This window comes from Anguilla anguilla, chromosome 4 (assembly GCF_013347855.1).
Source record: "Anguilla anguilla isolate fAngAng1 chromosome 4, fAngAng1.pri, whole genome shotgun sequence".
Lineage (NCBI taxonomy): Eukaryota > Metazoa > Chordata > Actinopteri > Anguilliformes > Anguillidae > Anguilla > Anguilla anguilla.
Genome location: NC_049204.1, coordinates 51,734,361 through 51,761,191, shown reverse-complemented (window position 1 = coordinate 51,761,191; position 26,831 = coordinate 51,734,361). Strand labels below are relative to the sequence as shown.

Genomic DNA, 26,831 nt, shown 5'->3' with positions numbered 1-26,831 from the left:
ATATGGGTGTTTGATAACTTTTTTTATCAAATGAAATAATACATTTAAATAATATTACATTTTGTATAAAGATCTGACAAATATGCAGTAGTAGAGGAAATCTGGAAGGAGGCAAATACTTTTTCACCGGACTGTATTTGTAGGGAGAGATGATATATCCTTTTTTCCCTCAGTCTGCTCTGTAAGTTAATTGAAATGGCAAGATGGTATCCAATGGTAGCCATTCAGTATGGAGAAGAGGATTCCGATACTGACCGACTGAAACAGCTGTCTGTTTTAGCCCCATTAAAGCTCTATGCAGATAGAGCCCAACTTAGCATTTTAAAGGTTTTAGCAAAGTTGTGCACGCGACTTTGAAAGGGAAAGGGACAGCTTTTGAGCGCGTTTCCCTCGTCCCTCCAGATGCGGGGACCAGAAGCTGCGCGCTGCAAACCTGGGCCGACGCGTTGGCGCTCCTGGCCGCGCTGCTGAGGACCGACAGCGCGGCGGTGCTCCCATCTGTCGCCGGCGCTCTGGGAAAGCACTGGCAGCCATTTTCAGGTACCGCCCCCGCCATCGATACAGGGGGGAGACTGTAATTTAAGGCACGTCCGGGGGTGGGTGGGGGGGGTGGGGGTGGTTGGGTGGTGGCGGTGGTGGGGAGAGTGTGCGGTGGGGCTTTTTGCGCGTGGGGGGACAGATGCTCGGGGACTGAGAAACGATGCCGTCAGAGCCGCAGTTCATTAGCTCCTTCGCTCTCGATCATCATTCTCTCCTCTGACGAACGGCGGCTCCCAGGAAATATGATGAGGCCCGTTAAAATTTAATGATGATTTCTGCGGTAAGGATATATCTGTGAGATTACATTAAGGCAGGCAAGCAAAGTTTTTTTCCCGGCCGAACCGTCTGCAGGCACAGGGGGCTCTTGCTCTTGCAGCGCTGGCGTAAACCGTCTTTTGACAGCCCCCCCCGCTTTACAAATGTTGCGCGTCCCGGGCCTGCTGCAGGCCCCGCCGGGCGCTGTCTCTCTGAAAGTGAAGTACAGGCCGGGTCCCCCCGCCGTCGCGCACTCCCCCGTGACCCCCCCGCCTGTTTGTTTCGGACCCCCCAGGCGCTCTGTCGCTCTGCGTCCGGCTGTCCAGCGAGCGGCCCGCGCTCTGCTCCGCCGCGCTCCGCTTTCTCGCCGCCGCCCTGTCCGAGGAAGCGAAGAGGCGCGCGCAGGAAGTGGCCCGGCTCGGTAAACCGGGCCCGGCGACGCCTTTATCCCGGCTCCTGAGTGACTCACCCGGAGCCCAGCTGTGTGAAGTCCTGCTGGAGGTAACACTGCCTCATCTCCCATACCCTGTATCACCTCACTCTCCAGTCAAAGGATTTTGCAGACATTTTATAGCCCACGTATCTATTTTACTTATTAATTCATTTTTGGTTACGGGCGCGGTCACACATACGCGAAATTAACTTTGGCGAATATTCGCCTCCCGTTCACTTCCATTCTATGCGAGCGAAGGGGCGAATAAAACATTCGCTTTCGGTGGCGAAGCAAATTCGCATCTTCAGTTCACGTGGAGTTCAACTTTGGTGAACTTTAACCAGCGAATTCGCAGCCTCAACCAACAGCAAAGAAGTGTAGATAGATAGATGTTAATCTCACATGCGGTTTTATGGTGTTAAATAAAAATGCATTTGCACCTTCCCCTTTCAGGTTCTGAGCCTGTTCCAGTTCCGCTCCATTGTTTCTAAATTACTTTTGTTGCATGTCATCCAAAAGCCAGAGCTAGTCTCTCAGATATAATTTGATATATCAGCCTTTCACATGGCAGTGGAAGATTTTAGCCCACTGTTCTTTGCCGAACTGCTTTAATTCAGACAATTTGGTAGGTTTTCAAGCATGAACTGCTTGTTTCAGGTCTTGCTACAGCGTCTCTATTGGGTTCAAGTCAAGACTTTGACTAAGCCAATCCAAAACTTAAATCATCCAGGTCCTGAAGTAGCTAAGCATCCCCACACCATCACACTACCACTAGTTTTCTTAGTGAGCCAGGATCCTGCACTGCCCACATCCAGCATGACAAGATACGAATTTCGCCTCGGCAGGCGATGGTCATTCGCCTGCATTCGCACATGTGTGACCGCGCCCTAATCCAGTTTCTTTTGTCACCCAATTGGAATTTCAAATGCAGACATTCATATTATCCTATAGATCAAACTATTTATACACATCAATTGTTTATTTCAAATATTTCTGTTCCACTAAAAATTAATATATACAATGTATGGTCTGTCTGACCCATATCGATATAGAGTGTGTTAGTATAAACATTTATAGTGATGGTCTGTATTTTGCTTGAATATACAATGTGTATACTGCTTTTTATGGAGTGGTGGTCTATATTTTACATGTATTAATTAAGGCTGTTTAAGGAGCATATTAGTCCACATTTTACCTGCTTTTTCTGCATTTTGTGATTTCTAGAGCTTTGAGAAGCAAATGTTTCAAGATCCTCTGAAGAAGGTTTCTGCAAGGGCTCTCATGTCTTTGCTTGCAAGCAGTCCGAGTGCGCAGACTCATGCATTGAAAGGTAGAGCGCAGTTCCTGTGTACTCTTGGGTCACATAGCTCAGTCACTTGCCCTGATAGCACATGATAGCTACCAAGGAACCTCAGGTGACCAGTTATCAGTGTGAACCTCTCCACCAGTCAGTGCTGACTCCTGTCTAATAATCTGTGTGGCCTCTAGTGTGGACAATACTCGCTGACTGGTGTATTGGTGAGTGCGTTGGAAGAGTTCCTGAGCTTCAGCTGCACTGACTCCTACACAAGTGTTGATGCCATAGTGCTTACACTAGAGGTCAATGCAGCTGGAGATTCTATATATTCTAAATGGGAGAAAATGTAATGGGTATTTTAGTGTATTAAAACCTTCACGTTATGTGAAAAAAGTTAAGTGAAAAGTAGAATTATTCAAAAGATTTCTAAGCTTTAAGAGTTGTCTGTGAACTGAAAGTGGTTGTTCTGTCTATTAGCTGGCCTGATTGACAGTTCTGTGGAGCAAATGAAGCACACCTATACTCAGCTCCATCTTGAGTCCCTCAAACCTGGAAAAGCTGCTCAAAGGAAAAAGGTATGTATTGCAGTATTAAATGTTAAATGGTTTAGACTGGATATTTTTTTAAGTTACTGTTCTATGTGGCAGATGCCAGTTTTCTCTTACATTGTCAGCAATGCAAGACTTAATTTGGTAATTTGAAATGAAAAAAATGGCCTGGGTATTTGGCTAGGTTACTGTGGGTTTGGCTGCATGTTGTGTGGTTGGGTTTGACATACTGAATGTTGTTGTTCATGCACCAACAGGAAGAGAGCTGCATGAGAGAACTAAAGATGATTTTGCAGATACTCAGAAACTGCCTTTATAATCATGATGAATGCAAAGTAAGTATTCAAATATTTTCTCCTGAAGAAATACTGATATTTTCTAATGTATTTCTGATTAAAAATGGCCATCTATTTTGCATTTGTGATCTGTGTTGACATATCTACTAGGGTTGTGCAGAGACGTCATTGTCTGTATCTGTATCTGTATTCGGATAGAAGACAGGAAGTGGGCGAAAGAGCACATTGTCCATCTAGAAGTTCTATCTTCAAGAATAATGTGCTCTTTTAATTGTTCTCACCCCACCATAACTCAAAATACAGGCCTATTTTTCTTCAATATTTACAAACAATACAAGGGTTAACAAACCTTTTATGGTTTTAAAGTACATCTAAAACTACGTTTTAGCTCTTGCAAACTGCTATTCCTTGTATCAAGGGCTCGTCAGAGCTAAAACATAGATTTAGATATTTAAAAAAAAAACCTTTAAGAAGTCTCAAGAGGTTATGTTTTCATAGTCTTAAACTTTTTCGCCTTTCCTACACACCCCCCCCCCCCTTCAGACACCCACCACCACAGCAAGAGATCAATTCCACAGGAAACACTGTATATATATAAATGGAAAGATTCTGTTTTGCATTGGAAATAGAAACTATTTACAGTAAAGATATATCTCATCAAAAACACGTTTTCAACGTACAAAAATGCCAAGTTACTCACACGTACAAGACATACACCGTCTATAACTCATTCATTCAGACTGTCAAAATCCAGGCCTGCCATTAAAAGTATTGATATCAAAATGACGCCAAGTTACGGCACTACAAACAATATAGGCTATCTTGCCTCACCGAAATTAAATAAGATGTATTCCAAAGAAATGCTACCCAATATAGGTATGGGACATGCCTCCGCCAAGGCGCCAAGGCAGGTATGCCATCCCAATAGAAAAATTTCCTTCAGTTGAAGGGAATAATCTTAAATTCCAATGATGCTGCGTTCGCATTTCTTGATGTGTTAGCGTTACTGCAGTTCACCAGGGAAAAGTGAATGACCACTTTACAACAGTAATTACATAACAGTAATACATGAACTTTTTTTTTGCCTGTTTTATTTTATTTTATTTTATTTTTTCCCCTACTGAACTAAGTTTGAATAGACTGCAAACCATCTGATGTCCTAATATTTTCCCTTGGTGGCAACTGTTAGCCTACCATGAAAATCTGGATTGGATTTTATGTTCATTTGATAGCCAAGACCTATGGCTGATATATACTGCATGTTACATCTTAAACGGATGAATATTGACTGAAATACAAGGTAAAACGTTTCGTAAAATATTTCGACTGGATTTTTTTTAAATGGAGGAAATAATAGAGCACATATGGAAATAATGGAGCACGTACAGCTAAAACTACAGGTTCTAAGCTTCCTTTTGATGTATAGGTTGCGGGGGTTTGAAAGAAATCCAGCTGCCACACCAGGCTTTTGTCTCGGTAGCTCCCGCACCTCCTCCTCGATGGGAGAGTTTCCCTGAGTGATAGCCGGGAACGGTCAGCTCTTCAGCCCGCTGCCTGCTTTGCGCTGACTCGGTGGATGCGACTACAGAATATAGCGATCACTTTTCAATAATGTGTACATTGTGTAGTAAATGAAACGACTAGTTAGTGAAATCAAAGTCCTATGTTGCAAAAAGAATGGGCATTTTTATCTTGTGGCCATCCACAATGATATGAATCGATTTGAAGAAACATAATGGCTGACGCACAGAACTTATTTATTAAACGTTTTGCAGCGCAGTGGCTCAAAGTTTGTTGGTGTGTGTGCCGGAGTTCCAGATACAGCTAGCAGCCGTGCGTAACCCTCCCCCCCTCCTCTCTCTCTCTCTCTCTCTCTCTCTCTCTGCCCCATAACGTTAGATAGAGGCTATGAGAACTCGACATGGAGCTGACTTTTTTTTTTTCCCCGAATCCGAATAATAACGAGCAACTTCGGGTAGAAGAAATATCTGTTTCCATCGCATTATTCGTGCTTTCCCGAATACATATGTGGTATGTGTGTAGCGGTCAAATTAGCACAAGCAGACGAATTTCAGGGTTTTTTTTATTTTATTTTTTAAATGGTTGTTAATGTTCACATTATTCATACTCATGTTGTTAATGAGTTTTGCAGAAAGCCACACCCTCCTCCCAGTGAGTGACGGTTCTCATTTCTGTGACCACCCAGACCGCAGCCTCCGACTCTCGCCTGGCGCACGCGGTACACGCCCTCTGGCCCTGGCTTCTGCAGGACGACCGCGCCATGGAGGCCGCGCTGGAGCTGCTCTGCGTCTACACCGCCAACTGTACCGCAGGTGAGCTTTAAACGAGCCGCCGGTCCGGGGGGAATGGCGCGGTCTCGCGTCTCCTCGCGCACCCAGCGTTCGGGGGGGATGTGGTGGAGTCACGCCTCGCCTGAGAGAGCCATTGTTCCCGCTGCGGCCCGTTCGCGTCCCGCCTCGCCGTTCCCTATTCGCCTGACGGGCAGCCACAATGGGAGCTATGGCATCATTGCTGCGGGGGCTCGCTTCACTGTGCGTTGATTGTAAAGCACAGGCATAGTCAGTGCTGGAGCATAATGGCCATGTCTGTTTACTTACAGTAAGTGCCGGTCCTAGGTTATGGTCTGGTTGCTCAAGTCCAGTGAAAATGGATTTTAAGATGCAGTTGTATTTTTCCAGGTATGATAAAAATTTAATGCATTTTAAGACACTGGAATTACAAATACCACCATTCCTGCAGAATGACCCCCTAACAATGTGTTACTTACTTCAGTAGCTATAGACCAGGAATCAGCAACTCACGGTCCTCGAGGGCAAAGACCTGTTGGTTTTCCACCCTCCCTTTGCCTGGGAGTCAGGTGTGAAGACAGTCTGGCCAATCAGTAGCACTAATTACCCGGGAGAAAAGAAAACCAGGGCTGGATTTGGATTTGAGGGCCAAAGTTGATGATCCCTGCTATAGACTATATTTAACAACCCCCCCCCCCCCCCCCCCCAATTCTGGCTCAAAATGTAACCCTTCAATAAATATTTAAATTGTTCAATTTATTTATTTACATTTTTTTGTCATGCATTACATTTTTTATGACCTGCATCTTAATGCACTGTAGTGGTCTCTTTAAATACTTGGCAATTAAGCCGAACCGGCAGTCCCCACCTAAGCCGTATTTTTAGCCCAAAAAAACCCTGAGGCTGGCCCGAACGAGCATTGTTCACACAGGACTATATGTGTAGTTTTAGATCTTTTTCACCCACTGACTTTTTAGAAACTATATTTGAGTTTATGGAAAGTTACTCGCAGGCAGATAAGGCAGGAAGTGGCTACACCTGTGCCTGTTTGAGATCATACCTCACAAATGCTATCTGCTTGCTGTAGTTCACATTGTGAAACAATTTCAAGTTCTTTGTGTAGTTTGAATGAACTGCTACCTGGCAGTTTGACAGTTTAAAGTTTATTGAACTGCTTTCAAAGGTATTATGAAAAATAGCATGTGTTATGAGGAGACGTGTAGGGTGTATGTGGCAGTCATAGCTAAGAACTAAACATTATTTGTGTTATCCTGTAAAATATCTCATTGATTGAAGGATTGTTATGAGACTCATGAAAATGCACAGCAAGCACAAATGTGGTGTTTTGGTATGTTGTGGTCATGGGCCGCAAGAGGAGAACGTGCAGGGCACCACAGCTCAAGAGCGGCAGGGCAGGCACGTTATGATACACCTGACTGCAGGTGAATTATACAGTGGAGCGGTAAAAAGTGATTAGAGGTGAGGATGCGCCCCACAGTCTGGTACTGAATCTGGACCATGGCTGGTAGCTACGCTGGCTGACGCGTAATTGGCCACAGCCCTGCCCAGGAAGGGAGGGATTCTGGTTGGAATCTTATGAAAGACCTTCTCTGCTGGGATGTTATTTTTTTTAATTTATGGACCACAACTGTGTGGTAGCCACTGCTTTGCATGTACAAAGGAGCCTCTGAGATACGAACACTCAAGCAATAGGGTCTTCATGAATTGCAATGATCTTAACAGACACATTATTATGGCGTTTCTTTGAGAACCACACTTATTTTGTAGCAATACAGCTTTAAGCTGGTAGCAAAAAAAAAAAAAAAATGTTGTTGCAATGTCAGAAAAAAGATATATGTGTACATTGTAGATAAGCTGAAAGCTGTTGACAAAGAAAAATGGTAGATTGAATGATACTGAGGCGAGGCTGTGAGTTTAAAGCAAACTAAAGTTGACTGCTGTGTTTTGGAAGACAGCGTGTCAGTGAGGGAACATTTAAAGAGGAACATTGAAAGAGGTGCTAATGAATAAATGCATCCCTGATGGTGTCAAACAACAGATTAAGTGCTCGTTTTACGCACAAATGGGTACGTGCACGTAGGCTGCTTCATTATGCCTTCTCTAGGAAACTCACACCCCTCAAAACCTCATTGTTTGTAGAGAGACTCCACCATTACAGAGGTAGAGGCGTGTTTCCAGCTTCCTCTCGATGGAAAGTGTCTGTTATTTGTGGCGATATCAAAGAGAATCTGTGCGTATTGTATAATAAGGCGTTTGCAGAGGTGCAATTGTGCAAGCTGGTTTTGGATTTGTGCTCTATTTGGTTTCTACTGAACCTCAGGATAAAATTGCAATAAGTGAAGGCCTATGTTAGGTTTACATTAGATGACATCAAGAATACTCTTCACTTTGGCTCATCGCATGATGGAGATTATTTAGAGCCTTAGGAAAACCCTGCTTCGGCCAGACGGACTTGAATATGCCTGATGGAGATTAGATATTTTTGAGATTTCATACATACGAGCTGAATATTTTTGTAGATGTTTTCTAATGTATGAGAGTAAATTGCACATTTGCACCAGAACATATTTATTCCTGTTGAAAATGATCAATGAATGAATACCTTTGTACTATTGGTGCTGGACACCTTTTGATAATCACTGGTGTTATATAAGTGGTAAATTACTTTATTAATTAAGTTATTAATAAAGTAATTTAATTCAGTTGTAATCACATTATATTGTAACTGCGTATGATTCTCAACAAAGGGTAGATTTGGAGGAAACTCTGACGTACAGGAAACATCTAAAAATAGGTACTGAGGGGGAGCAGAGCCCTTTTTAAACACCTAAATACGTTGTTGTAGTAATCATCTAAAATACCCCTATTTTATACCAGTAACTTCCTGGACAAACATTTTAAATAGACAACAAGCATGCAAGTTTTGAAACTACAGTGTTAAATCCATATTGGAATATTTGGAGAGGATACCACTTATTGGGGAAAAAGTGCAATAATTTGATGTAGAATCCAAAAAAAATGAGTTCCTCGGGTAAGCATACACAGGCTGGGTTTAGTGACAACAATGCACTGTAAAGTCAAGCTGACACACTGTATGACTGGGCTACTATAGAGTCAGTGGATTTGAGATTGAGACTGACACAACACACAAAAAGTTAGAGAAGCAATACCTTGCCATTGCCATTGGTCAGTGTTGCTACCATTTGCAATTATAAAGCCCTGAGCATTTCTCCAGGTTTCCCATTGTTTCCTGTCAGGCTACTCGGTTATTTCCACTTGCAGTTAGCACATTTCTGTTGCTTGCTGTGGTGGGTACAGATCAGATAACCTTTTTCACAAAAAGAATAATTTGTGGTGCATTACATTAGTTTACTATTTTCTGTTATGTTTTGTTAAGTTTTTAATTTACTGTTGGTAATTCAGACTCTGACTAAGCAATGATGACTAGGAATTCACAACTGAAATTCTCTTGCAGTCTGTAGGTACAGCTGTACAGATGGGTACCCGTTACCCACAGCCGTGTAAGGTAGCCTAAAATTGGAAGCTGTTTTTAACGTGCACCTGTCAATTTTGTGTCTATTTGTGGTTATTGGCTTGCGTATTGTTAATAAAATTGCTTTGTAGTTGTTCATGACAGTTGTGTGGCTCTTCAGAATAGCCATTCGTAGAAAGACATTTAAACATTTAAAGATCTGGGTGTAGGTTACTGCACAATGTCCGCTCACAAAGATGCCCAAAAATTCACCCTGTTGATTTTATCCCAGCTCCAGAGCGGGAAATGTGATCTGTTTTTAATCGGCCCGTTGTTTAAATTCAGTCCGTAGTGCGCCCGTGACGCACTTTGATGATTTGTGTACTTTGTTCCTGAAGCTTGCAGCTCGCTGTGCTGGAGTAATGCTGGACAGGGCCCTTTCCCCAGAGGTCCCACAAACAGCTCTTTGATGCACAGTGTCATGAAGCTGGCCTCCCACGTAGCCGCTGAAAACAGCCCCGTCCAGCGCCTGGCTTTTTCCCTGCTCTCCAACCTTGCCATATCCCGTGACTGTAAAGGGGTTCTGCAGAAGGTAAGCGGTCACCTGGAGAGCTCGTCAGCTTGCCAGAATGCTCCTCTTCTTCAGTAGCGCATGTCCTTAGGTGTTTCAGATAGTGAAGGTTTTTAAATGAATTGGCTAGCTAGCATTGCAGACAGTTGATATTACTCCACAAGCTTTCCAGTCTCCAAAAGCTTTTAGTTTATGAACATCCAGGCACTTAGGAAAAGCAGTTGGTTCATATCAGCTATCCGCTGGACTTAGTCACTCACTTCTTACTTGCCATTCCAGAGGGCATGAACACAGCTTGAGAACAAGATAATCTGATTTAACTCTTTCCTTTTCTAGAGCAATTTTCTGCAGTATTTCCTGTCAATACCACTACCAAAACCAGGGTCAAAGAGCCCTAACCCATCAGTGAGTTTGTGGTTGAAGCTTCTGCTGAATATGTCCTTTGGCGAAGATGGTCAGCAGACCATACTGAAGATAAATGGCAGTTTGGAACTGCTGACAGAGATGTCACAGTACAAACACAACGGCAACAGACCAGCTGCCCTGCTCATTCTGCACAATATCTGCTTCAGTTCTGCCAATAAACCAAAAATCTTGGCTAGTGGTAAGTGTGTTGAAAATGCTACACTAAGGCTACTCGGAGTCACTATAACATTTATAATCTCATGTATTCTGATGTGTTAATTTTATGGGAGTTTATGTCTTTTTACTGGACATAACTTATTGTTCTTTAAAAAAAATGTCCTAGTCAGAATGTGCAGTCTGCTGGGCAGTGTTGTGTGGACCTAGGAAATGTTGCATTAGATGGTTGTAAGCGTGAAAGCTATTTCTGCAGAACTGACATTGATGTTTATGCAGGAAATGTGGTGTTTGCTTTGGTCTGACGTGTGAAGCCATGTGCTTAAGGGCTAAATGTCAGCTTACTATCAAGATCCTCTGTTTACCTTGTTTTATGCACTGTACTTGCCGACAAAGATAGTCAGCAAGTACAGTCATGGTAAAAAGAAAGTACACGCTCCTTCATTCTATGTTTTTATTTATCAGGGCCTAAATAACAGTTGTGTGGTCCTCACCAACTTCTATAAACAAAAAAATAACCTCAGGTGACAACAAAAAAACACAACCGATTTCAACATGTAGTCCCAAAAGTAAACCAACATTCAGAAACCAGGTGGGAAAAAATAAGTACACCCTATAATTCAGTAACATGTAGAACCACACACACAGTTATCAACAATAACTTGAAATAAATGTTTTCTGTAGGAGTTTATCAGTCTCTCACATCGTTTTGCAGAAATTTTGGCCTACTCTTCTTTACAACATTGCTTCAGTTCATTGATGTTTGTGGGCATTCGTTTATGCGCAGCTCTCTTAAGATCCCGCCACAGCATCTCGATGGGGTTGAGGTCTGGACTTTGACTTGGCCATTCCAACACCTTGATTTTTTTTCTTCTTTAGCCATTCAGATGTCGATTTGCTGGTGTGCTTGGGATCATTGTCCTGTTGCATGACCCAATTTCGGCCCAGCTTGAGCTGCTGGACAGATGGCCTAACATTTGTCTCAAGAATATTCTGGTATAAAGTGGAGTTCATCGTTGTCTGAATGACTGCAAGTTTCCCAGGTCCTGTGGCTGCAAAACAAGCCCAAATCATCACCCCTCCACCAGCATGCTTGACAGTTTGTATGAGGTGTTTGTGGTGATACGCTGTGTTTGGTTCTCGCCAAACATGGCGCTGTGCATGATGACCAAACATCTCCACTTTGGTCTCATCAGTCAAATGACTCATCAGTTTTGTGGCTTGTTCAGAGGCAATTTTGCAAACCTAAGTCTTGCTGCCATATTATTTTTGGAGAGAAGGGGCTTTTTCCTAGCCGCCCTTCCATGAAAGCCATACTTGTTCAGTCTTTCTAATTATGCTATCATGAACATAAAGATTTAATGTGCTTACAGAAGTCTGTAGGTCACGTGATGTAGCTCTTGGGTTTTTCTTTATATCTCTGACCATTAAACGGTCTGACCTTGGACTGAATTTGCTGGGACACCCACTCCTGGGGAGATTAGCAACTGTCTTGAAGGCTCTCCATTTGTAAACAATCCTTCTCACTGAAGAATGGTGAATTTCAAATTGTCTGGAGATGGCCTTTTAACCCTTCCCAGATCGATGAGCTACAACAGTTGCTTCTCTGAGGTCATGGCTGATGTCCTTTTGTCTTGCCATGATGTAGACACACACCTGAGTGCTCCAGAACACTGCCAAAAGTTCTGCTTTTATAGAGGTAGTCATACTTGATTGTGTGATTAACTAATCTTGTGCATTCGATTAGTGACACCTGGCTGCTAATTACTCTCTTAATGATTTCTGAAGTAGGAAGGGTGTACTTATTTTTTCCCACCTGTTTTTGGGATGTTGGTTTACTTTTGGGAAACAATGACTACATATTGAAATCTGCTGTGTTTTTTTGTTGTCATCTGAGGTTATTTTTTTTGTTTATAGAAGTTGGTGAAGACCACACAATTGTTATTGAGGCCCTGATAAATAAAAACAGAATTGAAGGAGGGTGTACTTTCTTTTTACCATGACTGTAATTACATTTTTGCCAATAAAATCATAACCACTGGTTTTAAAAAATGATTACCTGTAAAATCTTTGTCAATGCTTATTACATTTTCCAGCCATACGTGTCGCCGTATAGCTTATTAACACACAGGGGAACCTTTTGTCATAATTATGTGAATTTAAAAAAAGGTAATGTAAGTTGGATGCTGTTATATTTGTAAGAGTAAATGTAAGTTCTATTTCAGATAAATCTGTTGGGGTGTTGGTGTCCTGTCTGGAGAGCAAACTGCCGGACATCCGTGCAGTAGGAGCATCAGCGCTGTGGGCACTATTACACAATAATCAGAAGGTAGCTACAGGCCGTCAGTAGAATACTGTGCATTCCTGGTGTATCAAAGACTTTCTGTCTATATGCCGTTTAATTATGGATTTCAGATGGATTTATTTTCTTGCTTTTAAGTTTGGAAATGTAAACCGTATGGAGTCAAATGTGTTACTAAAAATAGGGAATCAATTTATATTTCATGGTGTTCATAAACGTATATAGTGTTGTCATGAAATGCTGAATAACATGCTTTTTCCTTAACTCTTGTTATGTAGAAATGTAGTATTATGAAAAGCTCTAAAATAATGTATGAGGTTTATGCAGCTTACTTTAATGCTGTATGTAGTTGTATCAAACCAAGCACACCTGTGTTTGCTTCTTTTTCCAAGGCAAAGGTGACTTTGAAGTGTCCCTCTGTCAGAGCTAAAGTTGATGAAGCGTATGCCTCAGCCAAAAAAGGTACGTGAAACCACCCAGTGTCATTATTTAAGTCACCATGAACATTTCCGTGATATGAATGTTTGATATCATATATAATTCTATGCTTGGGTCTGCCATGTATCCATTCAATGGCATACATCAGTCTGTTGTATGTGACGGTGCCTTTTATTTATTTACAGAAGCAGAGGAGAACAAAGACGAAGCCTTGAACTCTTACCTACTGAAGTGCCTGGCAAAGCTGGCTCATCTGTTGAATAACTGAATGTTCTAAGCTGTGACTGTGATATATGAACTGAGAATATAATTTTTATAACGTGCTTTTTATATTTTATATTAGGGTTTCATAGACCTTTTGCTTTTTAAATAAAGTGTATATTAGTATTTATATATTTTTTAATGATATTGTTTATCGAATTGTTTAGTTTTTATGTTAAATAAAGTGTGGGATAAAAAACTTCTGTCTCATTTTTTTAAAAACAACATGCTTTCTCGGGGAAAGAAGTGACTCACTTAATGAAAAATTATATTAGTAAATTAACTTTGTTTCATTAACGCAATTTCCAAGAGGCGGTAAAAAATAATTATTTTGGTCATATGCATACGCCCATTGACACTGTAAACATCTAAGAATTTCTGTGGCCTGGGGATGGCACTGTAGAATGCTCCATCTGACGCACACTGAGGAGCTCGTGTGCAGAAAATGGGCCGTCAGTGTGGCTGAAGTGCCGTTCTGTAGTGCTTTCAAACAGGAAGTGCTGGTTGAAGCTCCTCGCTCATCAATGCTGCATTCATTCCTTCTGGCCTGCCGTGAGTGGAGTAAGATGAAGAAAATACAAAAGGATTGCTGGTACTTCATGGTACTTCTGATTCTGCTTGGTTCGACCAGAGGTAAACTCCTTACTTGTATTGTTTTTTGGCTTATTTCTTAAAAACAGGAAGAAAGTGAAAAAAACTACTGTATGTCTTGTGAAATTACAAGTTTGGTTAGGGTTTCACTTTCATACACATTATTCAAAGTTCACAGTCTTGTGTAATATATACTTGTATGTTTACCATAAACCTGTTGTACCTTTACTGAATTTATTTTCATATTTACTGAATTATGTATTTAATATTTACGATTTTACTGAAATTGTGTGAAGTGATAGTTCAACATAGGTTTTCAGTTGCTGCATATTAAATAGTTATACCTCACTTCATTGTATGTCTGTGGTGATAATGTAAAGGAAATATTTTTTGTTTCTTTTTAACAGTATAGTTTCCAACTAATAAATGGTCCCTTTGATATTTATTTTGTTTTGTAATCATTTTTATTGTAAAATTTCAGTTTCATGCAATATGCTGTTATTCTAATATGGAATAATACTAGAATACATTTAGTATTATTGAAATAGTTATTGAGATGTGATATGTTTTTTTCTTTAAAATAAGTTTTAGTGCCACTGCTGGTTTGTAAATTTAGTTCTAAAATGTTTATTTATTTATTGATTTATGAGTAAATATCTTTAAAGTTGTTACAAAAAATTAATTTTTCAGATGCCTTCTCAGCAAAACCTGCAGACTCCATCGTGAAACTAGAGCAGAGTATAACTCTGGAATGCCTATGTCCTTGGAGTGGAAACCTCAGCATGATAGCCTGGGTGAAGATGCCAGAAAAAAAGCAAGTAGCTGTTTTTCACCCGGAGTTTGGTGCTGTGACTCCTGGTGAATACAAAGAAAGAGTGGAGTTCCTGAGGTCATCCAAAATGGATGGAAGCATTTCCATCCATAACACCACGTCCAGTGACACCGGCCTCTACCAGTGCTCCATCCAGACGTTCCCAAAGGGATCATGGACCAAACACATACTTGTGGAACACAGAGGTAGAACAAAGCCTTATTGACTCCCTTATTGAAATGTTTTCTCACTCAGCATTGTATGCTAATGCCCTCTCCAATAATAACCCCACTTTGTTCCCAACTTTGTTTTTCAGTGGACATGAATCTGAGTATGGCGGACCCTAATGTTGTTGAAAAGGGTCGTACTTTCCTACTGAGGTGCAACTATGTGGATAAGGGGTCGGTCTACCAAATGACCTTTGAGAAGGTCAGTGGGAAACGCATCGACACAATAGCCCTGTGTAGCAAGGAGGAGGGCAAGGTGGAGGAGTGCTTCTTGGGAGCGGACTACAAGTCGAGAGCACTGGTCAACTGCAGTGACGCACTGGGCGTCAGCCTGATGCTGGTGAACATAATGGAGGAGGACAGCGGGGTTTACCGTTGCCACTTCAGCGCTAATGCCAGTGGTCAGACAACCACGTTCTCGCTCACCGTGTCGACAGAGGGTGAGCGAACCCGCCTACCTTCAGCGGTGTCATTGTGACTGCGTTAGCTGATCTCGTCAAATGCTAGCAATACATTTGAATCCGTTCAAAGTTCACTGCTTCATTTGTTATGTTCATTAATTTGTATTGAACCAACTTTTGTCTATGATATATATAATTTAGTGTATTGTGGTGAGTTACAATCAAGTTTTGAGGAACAAGACCCACAATCAAAATGTCAAGGTGCAGTAACTATGCAGGAAGACACACTGAAACTGTAGTGACACATCTGGAGTGAAGTTTCATGTCACAATTCAGGACTGCATCGAGAAAGTTCACAGGATGTGGCAAATCAGTCTGAATTCCTGCCTTTGTGTCAAGCACGTGGTGTGTCTTGGTGGCTCAGGCAGATGCTCGGAGCCTCATTTGGGTGAATATAAAGACATTAATGCAAATCTGTGACCCTTCAGACCACACCAGTGACTCCAGAAAAACGTCAACTTCAGAAATGTGACTGTAGCTAGAGCCAACAATCCTAAAGAGTTTATCCCTATTGTGGTTGCAATCTTTGTTTAGAAATTCTGAAAGAGTAACCAAAATAAATATTCTGCATTTACAATTTTTTATATTATGTCAGTTTACTTTTTGGCTGGACCGCAACAGCGGGGCCAGCCCTACAAACGCTAATGTCTGTGACTGAGTGAGTGATGAAGTTACACCATTGGTCGGCCGGATCACATGTGTTAGGTCCAGCCATATACTAGGTTTTAACCTGGTCTTATATAACTTGCTGTGCTTATATTTAATTGTTAATATCATTCTATGAAAGGCGAGGCAAAGATACATGTGACATGGAAATACCCAATATCCAACGTGCTTCTTTTTTCTCCCATAACAGGTACTCCTAATACTTCTCTCAAGATACACATGTACATGTACATGTACGTCGGAGGTGGAGTATTAGCACTTATTTTAATGATCATGGCAATCACATTGATTTGTTGGCACAAGTAAGTTTTCGTTTATCTATTGCATTTTGTAGCAGTTCATAGTAATAATAATAATTGTTGTTCCTTATTAGTGGCACTGACATTTGTTGTAGTGGACTACCGGCAGGTGATGTGACATCTCCAACATTTATCTTTTTTAAATATAGTATGTGAATTATATTGTTCAGAACTTTCACATTGATCTTGATTGTAAAATATATTCATTCATTTAAACGATATATTGGACACACAGCCTGCTAGTAAAGCCTATCAAGTATATTTATATTATTTAGTGCATAAGGATTCTTAATTAACCTGTGTGTAACTTGGTACTCTTATAGGAGGAAGAAGAGGGCAAAAGTTAGAGCCAAGCACCACCCTATGCAAAGACGGGTAAATATTAAATCTATAATTCCATGGCAAATAAAGATCTAGGCTTTCGTAAATAAATTGGGGAAGTAACAACATTAACATTTAACATTAATGTACTAATACCTTCAGCTAATGTATAATTAATGATAAAGCAACAAAGGAGCACAATTTATGAAGATCTGAAATACTTGTAGGTAAAATCATTCCACAATTGATCAAAAAGGTGCTAGCAAGACAATGGCAAAACGGTAACCTTGGACATTTGTTTTGTTTCTCTACACTGTTAAAGCTAAAAATTGGCTTGTATCTTCCATATCTGTTTTTGTAGCTGCTTAACAACTATGAGCAGGCAGCTCTTTATGACAAAATGAAAAAGAGAACCAAGCACCAGGAAGAAAACGAAGTGTATGCCAACATTACAAGTATGCCACGTCAAACCAAGAGGAGGACATGAGATCCCTTTCGTTCTTCTGAGATGTGACTTCCATTGTAATGAGCAATCAAGGAAAATGTAAGCAGATATAAAAGTCGTCACTGTCCAGCTCTGGAGACCCCCTTGAACTGCACCATCTCATTTCCCTGATGTCATCATTGATCTGATTTCTGGATTACGATTTCTTTGAAGACTGAGAATGTACTCTACTGTGAAGTTCAGGGAACCTAACCTCAATTACAAGCAATCTTCCATTTTCAAAGCTGTTATTTTAGAGTTGAACTGTCAACACATGGCACAGCTAATAACAGACTGTAATTTATGCTTTGCATAATTAATGAATCTGCGGAAAATCAAGGTAAAAGCAATGTAGTTTTTGTTAATAATATAACGATTAGAATATACTCACCTATTCACTTGTTGCTTTACTGCATAATATATTATAATCATTACATTCCATGCATATACATTATAAATATCACACAATTAAAAAGATTGGGCACGGAGGTCATCTTCTGAAATGTATACTTTACCAAGCCACTGGAAAATGCTGTAGTTGACTGGATTGGAAGTGAAAGGCCACTGATGGAATATGAGAGAAAACTCAAAAGTGGAGAAAATCCTGAGGAAGTGACTGTATCGTGCTTGCAGGACGCACAGGGCCAACACCCCTAGCAGCAACGTTTCAGCCCTAAAAATGTGTTGTCATGTCGTTGAGGTGGCCATTCTGGGGGGGGGGGGGGGTGATGGCACAGCTTCAGAGGACAAGCACCCCCGGCAGTAATTCCATGGTCAGTCCACAGGGACAGAAACACACGAGGAATGGTGTTGTTGTCGTCCACATTGTCAGAAAGCAAAAGAGCAAGACAATGTTCCTTCGGAATACAGGGTTCTTCACTGGAGCCATTTTTTAAAATCTATTTATTTTGTTTTCTTTTTCTTTTCTTTTTTTTCCCAAGCATACTTGTCTTGTGAAAAATTATTTTTTTATTTGAATTTTTTTTTGTGAATTACATTTCCAAAGTTGTCTTTTCTGTAGTGTTGACAGCAGTCTTAGAACTGTCATTTATGTGCAAGACTAATAAAAGTACACATGTTAAGTTGGATCAAAACCTCAGGAAATGTTTTCTTCCTTTCCTCAAAAAAATAAAATAAATAAATAAAAGTGTGCTCTGCCAATACTGCAGTGTTTACTAAAAATGAAATATGTTGTTCAACCTTTATTGTGCTGACCTTTCTAAAATAAATCCACATGTAGACTTGTTTTATTACTAGAAATAACAAATATGTAATGTGCACACCATAAAATGTTCTAGTTATTTTATTTGTTTAAAGAAAATTTGGGGGGGGGGGGGGGGGGGGTTGATGGCAAACAAAAATAAATTAATATTTCAACACAAATTGCAGTTACCTGACAAACTAAAATAGACCTCCAGTATGTTTTACATAAGTTATAATTGAAAATAAACTATTCAGACTATGATCAGTGAACCAAATTGATAAAACAACAGTATACACATTGGAAAAAGGACTACAATAAGTATTTGTTTTACAGACAACAAACATCAAGGTTTTGGGAATACATTTCCCTTTTTCCAAAATATTGTAAATGCTCCAAGTAGGCAGACTAAATTTTAATCGTGTGTGTGTGTGTAAACACACACATACATATTCTTATATAATCAGAATCATTATACAATAACCATACATACATACTGAAAACCTTTCTTAGAAGGGCACATCATCTGTTAATAAAACCTATGTCCAGGTTAAATTTTTTCACATATAATGTGTTAAAATATAAATAAATGGACAAACAGGAAGTATGTACATGTATCTCTATTGACGTGATTATTCATAAATACACAAAACAAAAGCAGGCGTCTGTTACTGTATGTTGCGGGGATACTTAAACACATAGAGCAGCAAAGGGTAACTCACACTAATTTGTGTAGGGATGTTCAATTCTGTAGTGCCACAAAAATGCTCTTTAGGCTATTCCAAAAAAGGTTTCATATTTTTAAGAACATTTTAAGTCTGTAATTGCTGAACTTTGTTTTCTGGAGATTTGAGCATAGATAACCACATTTCCTTTAAAAGGCACTTGATAATTTTGGTGTACTATTGATACAACTCCATTTTAATAACAACTTTGTTATTTAGAAATGTCAAGACCCACAGAACAAAGAGATCAAATTATGAAATCCTTGGATGGTTGTGTAAATTATAGGAGACAAAATATTTTTTTGAGCCCAGGTTGTGGAAAGTATTCATAACAGATGACCCTGGCTGTGTTTGGCTGAGGGAGACCGAGCTGATCATCTGTTATCTATGTAAGGATGGGCACGTCCATGTCCTCCCCTTTTCAAAGACGGATATGCATGCTTTACACACAGGCCATTAAAGGGCTGCCAAGATGAACCATTCCAAACACCATTGATGTGTTCTCTTCTGGTTCCAAACTGATAAGAGAACTACAACCCGAGATCTAAATCGTACATTGTACAAGCATGGAATTCACATGAAAGGGGGTGTCACTAAGTGAAAGAAGAAATCTGTGGTCAAATAATAAAATAATACATTAAGTAATAAAAATTAAGCAGTTACAGAAAACACATTAGATTAATTGACATACAGGGATGCTATGAAACATAAAAATAAAATAATCTTTAAACTGAGTCAAAGCATTGCTTTGCAATTACAAGATAATCTAAAATAGTATAATTATATCTCGTCACCTGTGGTGAATACCTTTGAACATTTGTGACATCTAAAGCTGTCAAAATAACTTGTTTAATGTTTTATTTAATAACATGAGTAAATTTTTTGGTTTTAAAAGTGACTTGCTGCAGTAGTTTCTGAGAGGAATGTCTGTTGTCAAATTTATTTCTGCCTTTTACACAGGGTGTGATTACTATAGTATAGGTGGTGTGATTTTCAACTAAATTTAGTCATCAACCAAGAAGTACCAAAAAACAACAAAACAAAAAAAACATACTTTACAAACAATTAAGTATGGCTGTTCTTCTACAGATCTCATCAGCAATATCATCAGATGCATTTTAGTCCTATAATCATACTAAAGGATTGGAATGTCCTGTCTTGGCTTCATGAAAAATAATCAGCCTTTCAGCACAGGTCATTGGACGGGTTCAGGGCTGTTGCTTGATCCGTAGCCACTAGAGGGAGACAACGCTTGCTCCTGGTCTTGAGTCAGACGCTGTTGCTCATGACTTTGTTCTGAGAAAAAGCTGTGGAAAGTCTGTGCCCGGGGTATGAGTGTCATTGTCAAGCTTGGCCCTGTAAATAATTAAATGAATAAATTAGATGGATGGATGGATGGATGATAGTTGTACATATTTCACACAGCCTGTCAGGAGTTGAGAAGGCTGTAGGGTATAATTAGTCAAGAAGTTATGAAAATAAGAGCGATGTAAAGTCATAAATTCATTACAGGAGATGAGGAAGAAAGAGCCTTGCCGTACGATGAGCCATAAATGCAAGATGTGGGGTAGTGGGCCCACAGTGCAGGCTCCAGCAGACATGTGACTAACTGAATAACATGGGACCGTGCGGATGACATTCAGTCCTCACTGTGAGGATTTCACATCAAGTCACTCAAATTGAAAAAATAAATAATTTCTCCTAATTTTTATAGTATATAGTTTCCCCTTCCCGTCTTACTGCAATACCAAAATGCTGTCCTGGGTTAAACCAACGCAGATGCCAAAAATGTAGTATAAAAAAAAAAGGATTAAATTAAGCTGTTGCAAGTAGTAGTGATGGAATTACCGCTTTGTATCTACTCCATGATTTGAACCCACTCTTTGTCTTCTGCATTCTCTTCTTCAAGCAGTAACAGTTGTATGTACTAAGGGATTAGCTGATCTCCAGAAAATGGCTTTTTTTCTTCCCATTAGTGTGTGTGTCTGCTTGTACTTCTCAAACATCTTAATCCTCCATAAAGCCATTTTGCAAGAATGATTATGGAGTCAACTGTCTAAAAATGTTACTGTTTCTCATATGAATTTAATGATACTGTTATAAAAAAAATCCAAAGGAAAAGGTAACACAGCTACTGCAATTTGTGGCTTTTTGTGAGGTGAGGGATGTAATACAAATAAAAAATAAAATTCACAAAAATGCCATTTAGTGGTGTGTAGTGAGATTACACAAAATATAAGCCACATATTCCTCCAGCACTGAGCTTCAGCTTTGTGAGAAATGCATTTAAACAAATAAAAGGCCTACCGTACTCCGTTGCATACACAAGCTTTTTATACATCAGAATGAATCCAGGCTAAAACCTGTCAATCATTATCCACATAAGAGGTCATGTCCATTACTGCAGCTTTGTTATATGGTAAAATAATGTTATATGATAAAACATTATATGGTAAAATAATCACCTTTATGGTGATAATGTATTCTTAAATTAGGCCAAATTATACTCATTTCATTTTTTTTAACACACTAAATCACAGTGGTTTAGATATCGCATGAAGGAAATAGATATTAGGCCACATTTATTAGGCAGCATAATAAATTATGCATAAAAAGAGAACTGTAGACAGGTCAAATGGGGATACAGTATTTCAGTTTCTGTGCCTTTTAACTCAATATATTTACAAATTTATTTCACAACTGCACGCTTTTTGTCACCATTCAAGAAATTTACAGGGCGTCCAAGGCCCCATATGCAGCTGCCCTTACAATTTAGTAAATAGAAATAATGAATTATTAATTTGATTAGGTTGTATGATTATATTTTATGCATTCGGTTTTGGTAGTCTGCTAGCACTAGATAAATGGATAGTTCTGCAGGCCCTTATTTATTTTTTATTGAACCAATTCCATTTCATTTCTTTTTTTTCCTCTCAATCTGCAATGTTGAATCATATTTGTAGGCATTTTCAATCACTGTCTCATCACATATTACCTTTGCATAGCTAAATCCTACTAGGTCTGGAGTTGTTTTTTTCACTCCCATTTCACCCATTGAAAAAGTAAAACGTGTCATTCCCGCAAAATATGGTCACGCACCTCCCACCGACAGGAAGTATTATTGGGGGAGGGGGGTCTTCAAAGACAAATGAGGCTACGATTTGGTCAATACAAAAGGCGTGATTGAGTTATAATGAAACCCAACCCAACCCCTTCATTATCGACCCAACCAACAACTTCAAAAGACTAATACTTGAATTACTAGCTCACCAGCAGTCTGGCTGAGAGTGTGAGTGCCAGATTACATCACTGCAGCATCCTCCTTTAATTCAGCAGATGGCAGACAAGCATGGGCTCCTAAATGTGAACCCCAGCTGAGATATGCAATCTTTACTATGGAGGGCTACACCTAATGCAGGCAGACTATGCAGGGGCCTGACTGGCCAGAGTGGCTGCTCTGGTATGATGAGGAGGTGAAAACGCAACTAACTTAACGGACAAGTGCTTTAGCTGAACACATCCCCGAGAAACCAGCAGTCATTATGACAATAAAAGGCTTAGCTAGTGCCACTGTATGTATTCTGTGGCTTATGATGAAGCAGCTGAATAGCTAAACAAATCATGCATTAAGTACATAATACAGCAGCTAGCTAGGAAGCCAGCTAACTGCACTAATGACAGTAGGACACGGTTAAATTATTTAACTGCTGTGTACTGCATTTCAAATGCCAAATTAGCCATTTTGAGTGCTCATTAACACTGAACCCTGAGGATTCTGCTAATGCCAGTAAAATCTGTGTAGCAAAGGCTTTTAGCAATAAAAACACTATGATCAGGAACATTGATGGGGAACAGCTAATGCCTTACAGAAGTTGGCCGAGTATGGCTCTTAGAATAAACATGTCCACCCTAACACAGAAACCTCATACTGAAATACAAATGATATAGGATGAGAACTCTGGATTTTTTGTAACGAAACACATTTCAAGGGCACTTGACTGTGAGGAATATCTCACATTTTGCTCACGCGGCATGCCCTCTCTGCTTGCGTGACCATTCGCGCTGCGGCGCTTCTCCTCCAAGCACACCGCCAAACACACAACTTCCAGGACCATCCTGGGAGGGACGGACCTTCTGCCAAAGCTCCCCGACATTTAGCACGTCCCAGTCACCTTGGAAATGACTGTCGAGCTGCAGCCTTCCGTAGCAGAGGCCTTTCCAGGTGCCAGATGATGGGTGCTGGCAGTGCGGAGGACGGTGTGGGGGGGGGGGGGGGGGGGGGGGCTGGTGTTAGGGGACATGGAACAGGGGCCAGTTTCTCAGCGGTGCATTGCACTAACTCGCAGTGCTGACTCACAATAGCAATTACAATCAACATGCAGCCTCGAAAAATAAACTTGCATCCCTGTGTTCCTCAAACTGAACTCCGTTAATCAGCTTGTCCTTCGCTTGTTTTTGGCTCTCTTCCCTTTCGTTAAATAGGCTGTACATGTTGACACCCATACGATTTAGATAAATTCTTTTTGTTGTTGGCAACAGGTGATATTGGTTACTAATGCACTTGAAAAATAGCATTAACTTGATCCAACAGATCAAAAACCTGCCATTTCCTTCTCTGCATGTGTTAGCAAATACAAACTGCAGTAACATCTGTCTCGGAGGGTACTATAAAATAAAAAAAATGTTTTAAAAAATGTAAAAAATATTTCCTCAGCGATCATTAATTTTTTTTTTTTTGCAATCAGCAGTCAAGAGATAAAACTGATGACCGGCAGGATGACTTTCATTGTTCAATACCAGTGAGCGGATGAGCGGATTGAAACACACAGCGTAATGCTCACTTCTCAACCGATCTTTTAAGATGCCAATTTAGCAAGGGGTGAAGATGTGCGCCAAGTTCAGCTAAATAAAGGACGGAAGACCAATCGGCCCTGGAACATCCATTAAATGCGCGTCCCGCCGTGAGGAGGCTTTGGAAGTGGGCCTCCCTGTGCAGAGCTAGCTGCTCCAGCCTTCTCTCACCTGGGGAGAGGAGGACAGTGATTTGTCATTGCCTTTTCATTAAAAGGGAAGGTCGTGTCCAGCTATCTACCGAGGCAGCTGCTGCATTGTGGAGAGCACAAACACAGGAGCACAAAACCCCGCCTCCCCTCTGTCTGACCTCCAAATGATTCACCAGTCACATCTGTAACTTTAGCAGGTGGGCTGATGTTATCAGCAAGCTGTGCTAATGCTCAGTCCTCAGCCTACAGACTGGTCTTAATGCCAGCTTTCCTATTATCAATGCCTTTTATATGCTCCTGAAGGTTTAGAGCCCATTAGCATTGCCAATGCTACAGTCGATAACTCTTGAACACCTTGCATTAAGTAAAACTATATCATCCAATGGAAATTGTACAAAATTGCACTAAAACCTAGCACAAAAATAGAAAACGTACTTCTCTGATACTTTTTCCTCATATGAACTTTTCAGGCAAATCGAAAGGCTTTTTTTTGCTATTTTAAAGTGCACTTACTGTACCACTTATCACTTTTTTTCCCTTCAGCATGATAAAACGTAGAATAATATAAGCGCACTTATGGAAAGTTTGTGTATGTACAACACGCAGACACCAAAACTGCTGATCAGGTCAATGCCACTCAAAATGAGTCAAACTTAATTCACTGCTTGCGGGCATTTTTGGTTGCAGTTATCAAGTTTGAATTACATACTGTTCTCTACATGGCTGTCATTATTTTGCCCTATTACAATGCAAGTCTTAGCAGTGGGAGTCACCATTTGTGACAGCCTGATTTGCACCATCTCACACCAGCAGCATGCATGCCTCACTTGAGTTACGGATAGCATGATGCTGGAGAAAATGATGTGGAGGGAAAAAATCCCAACAAAGAAGCAAACAAAAAAAGCAACGCGAATTGTCCTTTATTATAGTGCTCGACAAGATCTTATCTACATCACATCTGTGGCAATGATGGCTCACAACGACAGTGTCTAATAATAATAATAATAATAGGTCAAATTATCTGGTTTTAAACTGCTGACACTAATGATCCAAGCCAAATGTTTTTTTTGTTTTTTTTAAAAAATTCGTACAGAAATGAAAGCGATATGTAGGCTTGTAATTGTTTGTATTTATACAGGGCCTTATTATGTCTCTCAGTCATTATGAAATTGAGCCAGTTTTTGTGCATTTAGACAGAAAAAGAACAAGCGTTTGTCTGATTTCAGTCCCAACTCTATCCTGAAAGCAGTTTTCCTGTGATTGCATGGAATATGGCAGGAATAATGAAATCTCTCTTCATAACAAGTACATAATTACTCCCCGATAAAAAGTTACATTATTGCCAGTGCAGCACTTCATGTAGACCTGTGCTGCTAGACTTATTCATAGATAAATTTCCGCTTCATGGTGTCGCTGGATTCATTTGTGGTATTCATGCTCAAAAGCGAGTAGGGTCACAGTAGTACATCTCTTCTGCTATACCACCAAGCTAATGTACAGTGTACTGACACTTTTATCTACCAAACAACATTACTAGAGAGAGATGGGGTGAATTAGCCAGTGAGAGCCCTGGCCTGCAGGTGTAGTTAGGACATTCTGCCTCAAGAATCTCATTAGTCAATGGCAGCTTTCTCTGTGTGGGCATGCTTTGCTATCTACACACAAATTTACCCACTTTCCGCAATGAGCATTATAGCTTGTTGTCTTGCCACCAAGATATTCAACTTTTTGATCAGTGCCCCTGTTTGGAAATAGTTTTAAAACTACACACAATGTGAACAGTGAAACACGGTCAATTTTCTTATCCACAGCAAATTTAGCAGCTGCAGATTTGCTTACTCTTCATTCATACGACTGTATGTCTAGAGTGATGGACACAGCATTGGTGTTCCAGCCCCTGACTCAAACCTATGCACATCCATCTCGCTGGTATAACCCGTTTAATCTTTCAAGACACAGAGCCTCTGGGATGTCATTTCCTGCATACGGCCGGATGCAATGTGATTTGTGTAATGCAGTAATTGAAAGTTCAGGAAATACAATCTATGATCCCTCCAAGGTGGTGACACTATGCAACAATGGAGATTAACTGAATGGAAAAAATAAACAAATGCCAGCTCTGCAAACCACAATGGGAAGGGCAACAGCATTCTTTAATTGCATTTCAGGGCTTATGGGTATTTAGTTTAAAACAGAGCATGACTCAGCAAATTAGGCAAGCTGATAGCAAATTCATCTTGTGCAAGATCAAACACAGGGAGGCACTTCGATTGAAAGTTTGTCCCTTTTGGAGATGAATAAACCTATGGCAAATTTAGAGTTAGTGTGCAATTAAAAAGCTAATTTAAAGTGAACTATGTAAGTTCCAATAGCCAATTGCTGCTGCTAAATTTTCATTCTTGACTACAGCAGCAAATGCACACAATAAATGTCATTCAACAGGTACTTACAGCATTCCCTGGAGATCCTTGCCTTTTAATGGCTATATTTTATTGGCAACACTTGCAGCAAGCGCTAGTAAAAGACCAAGACAAGAGCTGCTGGCCCTTACTGCTTCCCTAATTTTTTGTAGCAAAGAAACTAGCAATGAAGGCAATTATAAAATGGAAAAATACAAACCATTGCATTTTAACTGAAACGTATGGACTGGTATGCTAATTAATTGGCCTGACTTGGCCAGCCCTAGAGTGTGGACTGGGGAAACGTGTGTGCACAGACCT

At 40.3% G+C, this 26,831-nt stretch overlaps 2 protein-coding genes across 5 annotated transcripts in view; one reads left to right on the top strand and one right to left on the bottom strand.

The window, feature by feature from the left end:
* rttn (rotatin) overlaps nucleotides 1-14,740 on the top strand; it is a 39,914-nt gene extending 25,174 nt beyond the window's left edge. For both annotated transcript variants that reach the window (XM_035414695.1, XM_035414696.1), the window contains exons 39-50: nucleotides 403-540; nucleotides 1,091-1,296; nucleotides 2,453-2,558; nucleotides 3,003-3,100; nucleotides 3,331-3,408; nucleotides 5,576-5,702; nucleotides 9,570-9,763; nucleotides 10,079-10,346; nucleotides 12,547-12,650; nucleotides 13,016-13,085; nucleotides 13,247-13,955; nucleotides 14,604-14,740. In XM_035414695.1, coding sequence (XP_035270586.1) covers nucleotides 403-540; nucleotides 1,091-1,296; nucleotides 2,453-2,558; nucleotides 3,003-3,100; nucleotides 3,331-3,408; nucleotides 5,576-5,702; nucleotides 9,570-9,763; nucleotides 10,079-10,346; nucleotides 12,547-12,650; nucleotides 13,016-13,085; nucleotides 13,247-13,329 — 1,472 coding nt within the window. In that variant the 3' untranslated portion in view covers nucleotides 13,330-13,955; nucleotides 14,604-14,740. The remainder of the gene's footprint in view (nucleotides 1-402; nucleotides 541-1,090; nucleotides 1,297-2,452; nucleotides 2,559-3,002; nucleotides 3,101-3,330; nucleotides 3,409-5,575; nucleotides 5,703-9,569; nucleotides 9,764-10,078; nucleotides 10,347-12,546; nucleotides 12,651-13,015; nucleotides 13,086-13,246; nucleotides 13,956-14,603) is intronic.
* Nucleotides 14,741-18,512: 3,772 nt separating this feature from the next.
* The window catches only part of dok6 (docking protein 6), a 60,411-nt gene continuing 52,092 nt past the window's right edge, over nucleotides 18,513-26,831 (bottom strand). For 2 of the 3 annotated variants that reach the window (XM_035412151.1, XM_035412152.1), the window contains one exon: nucleotides 18,513-20,464. In XM_035412151.1, coding sequence (XP_035268042.1) covers nucleotides 20,304-20,464 — 161 coding nt within the window. In that variant the 3' untranslated portion in view covers nucleotides 18,513-20,303. The remainder of the gene's footprint in view (nucleotides 20,465-26,831) is intronic. The other variant, XM_035412153.1, reaches the window with a different exon arrangement.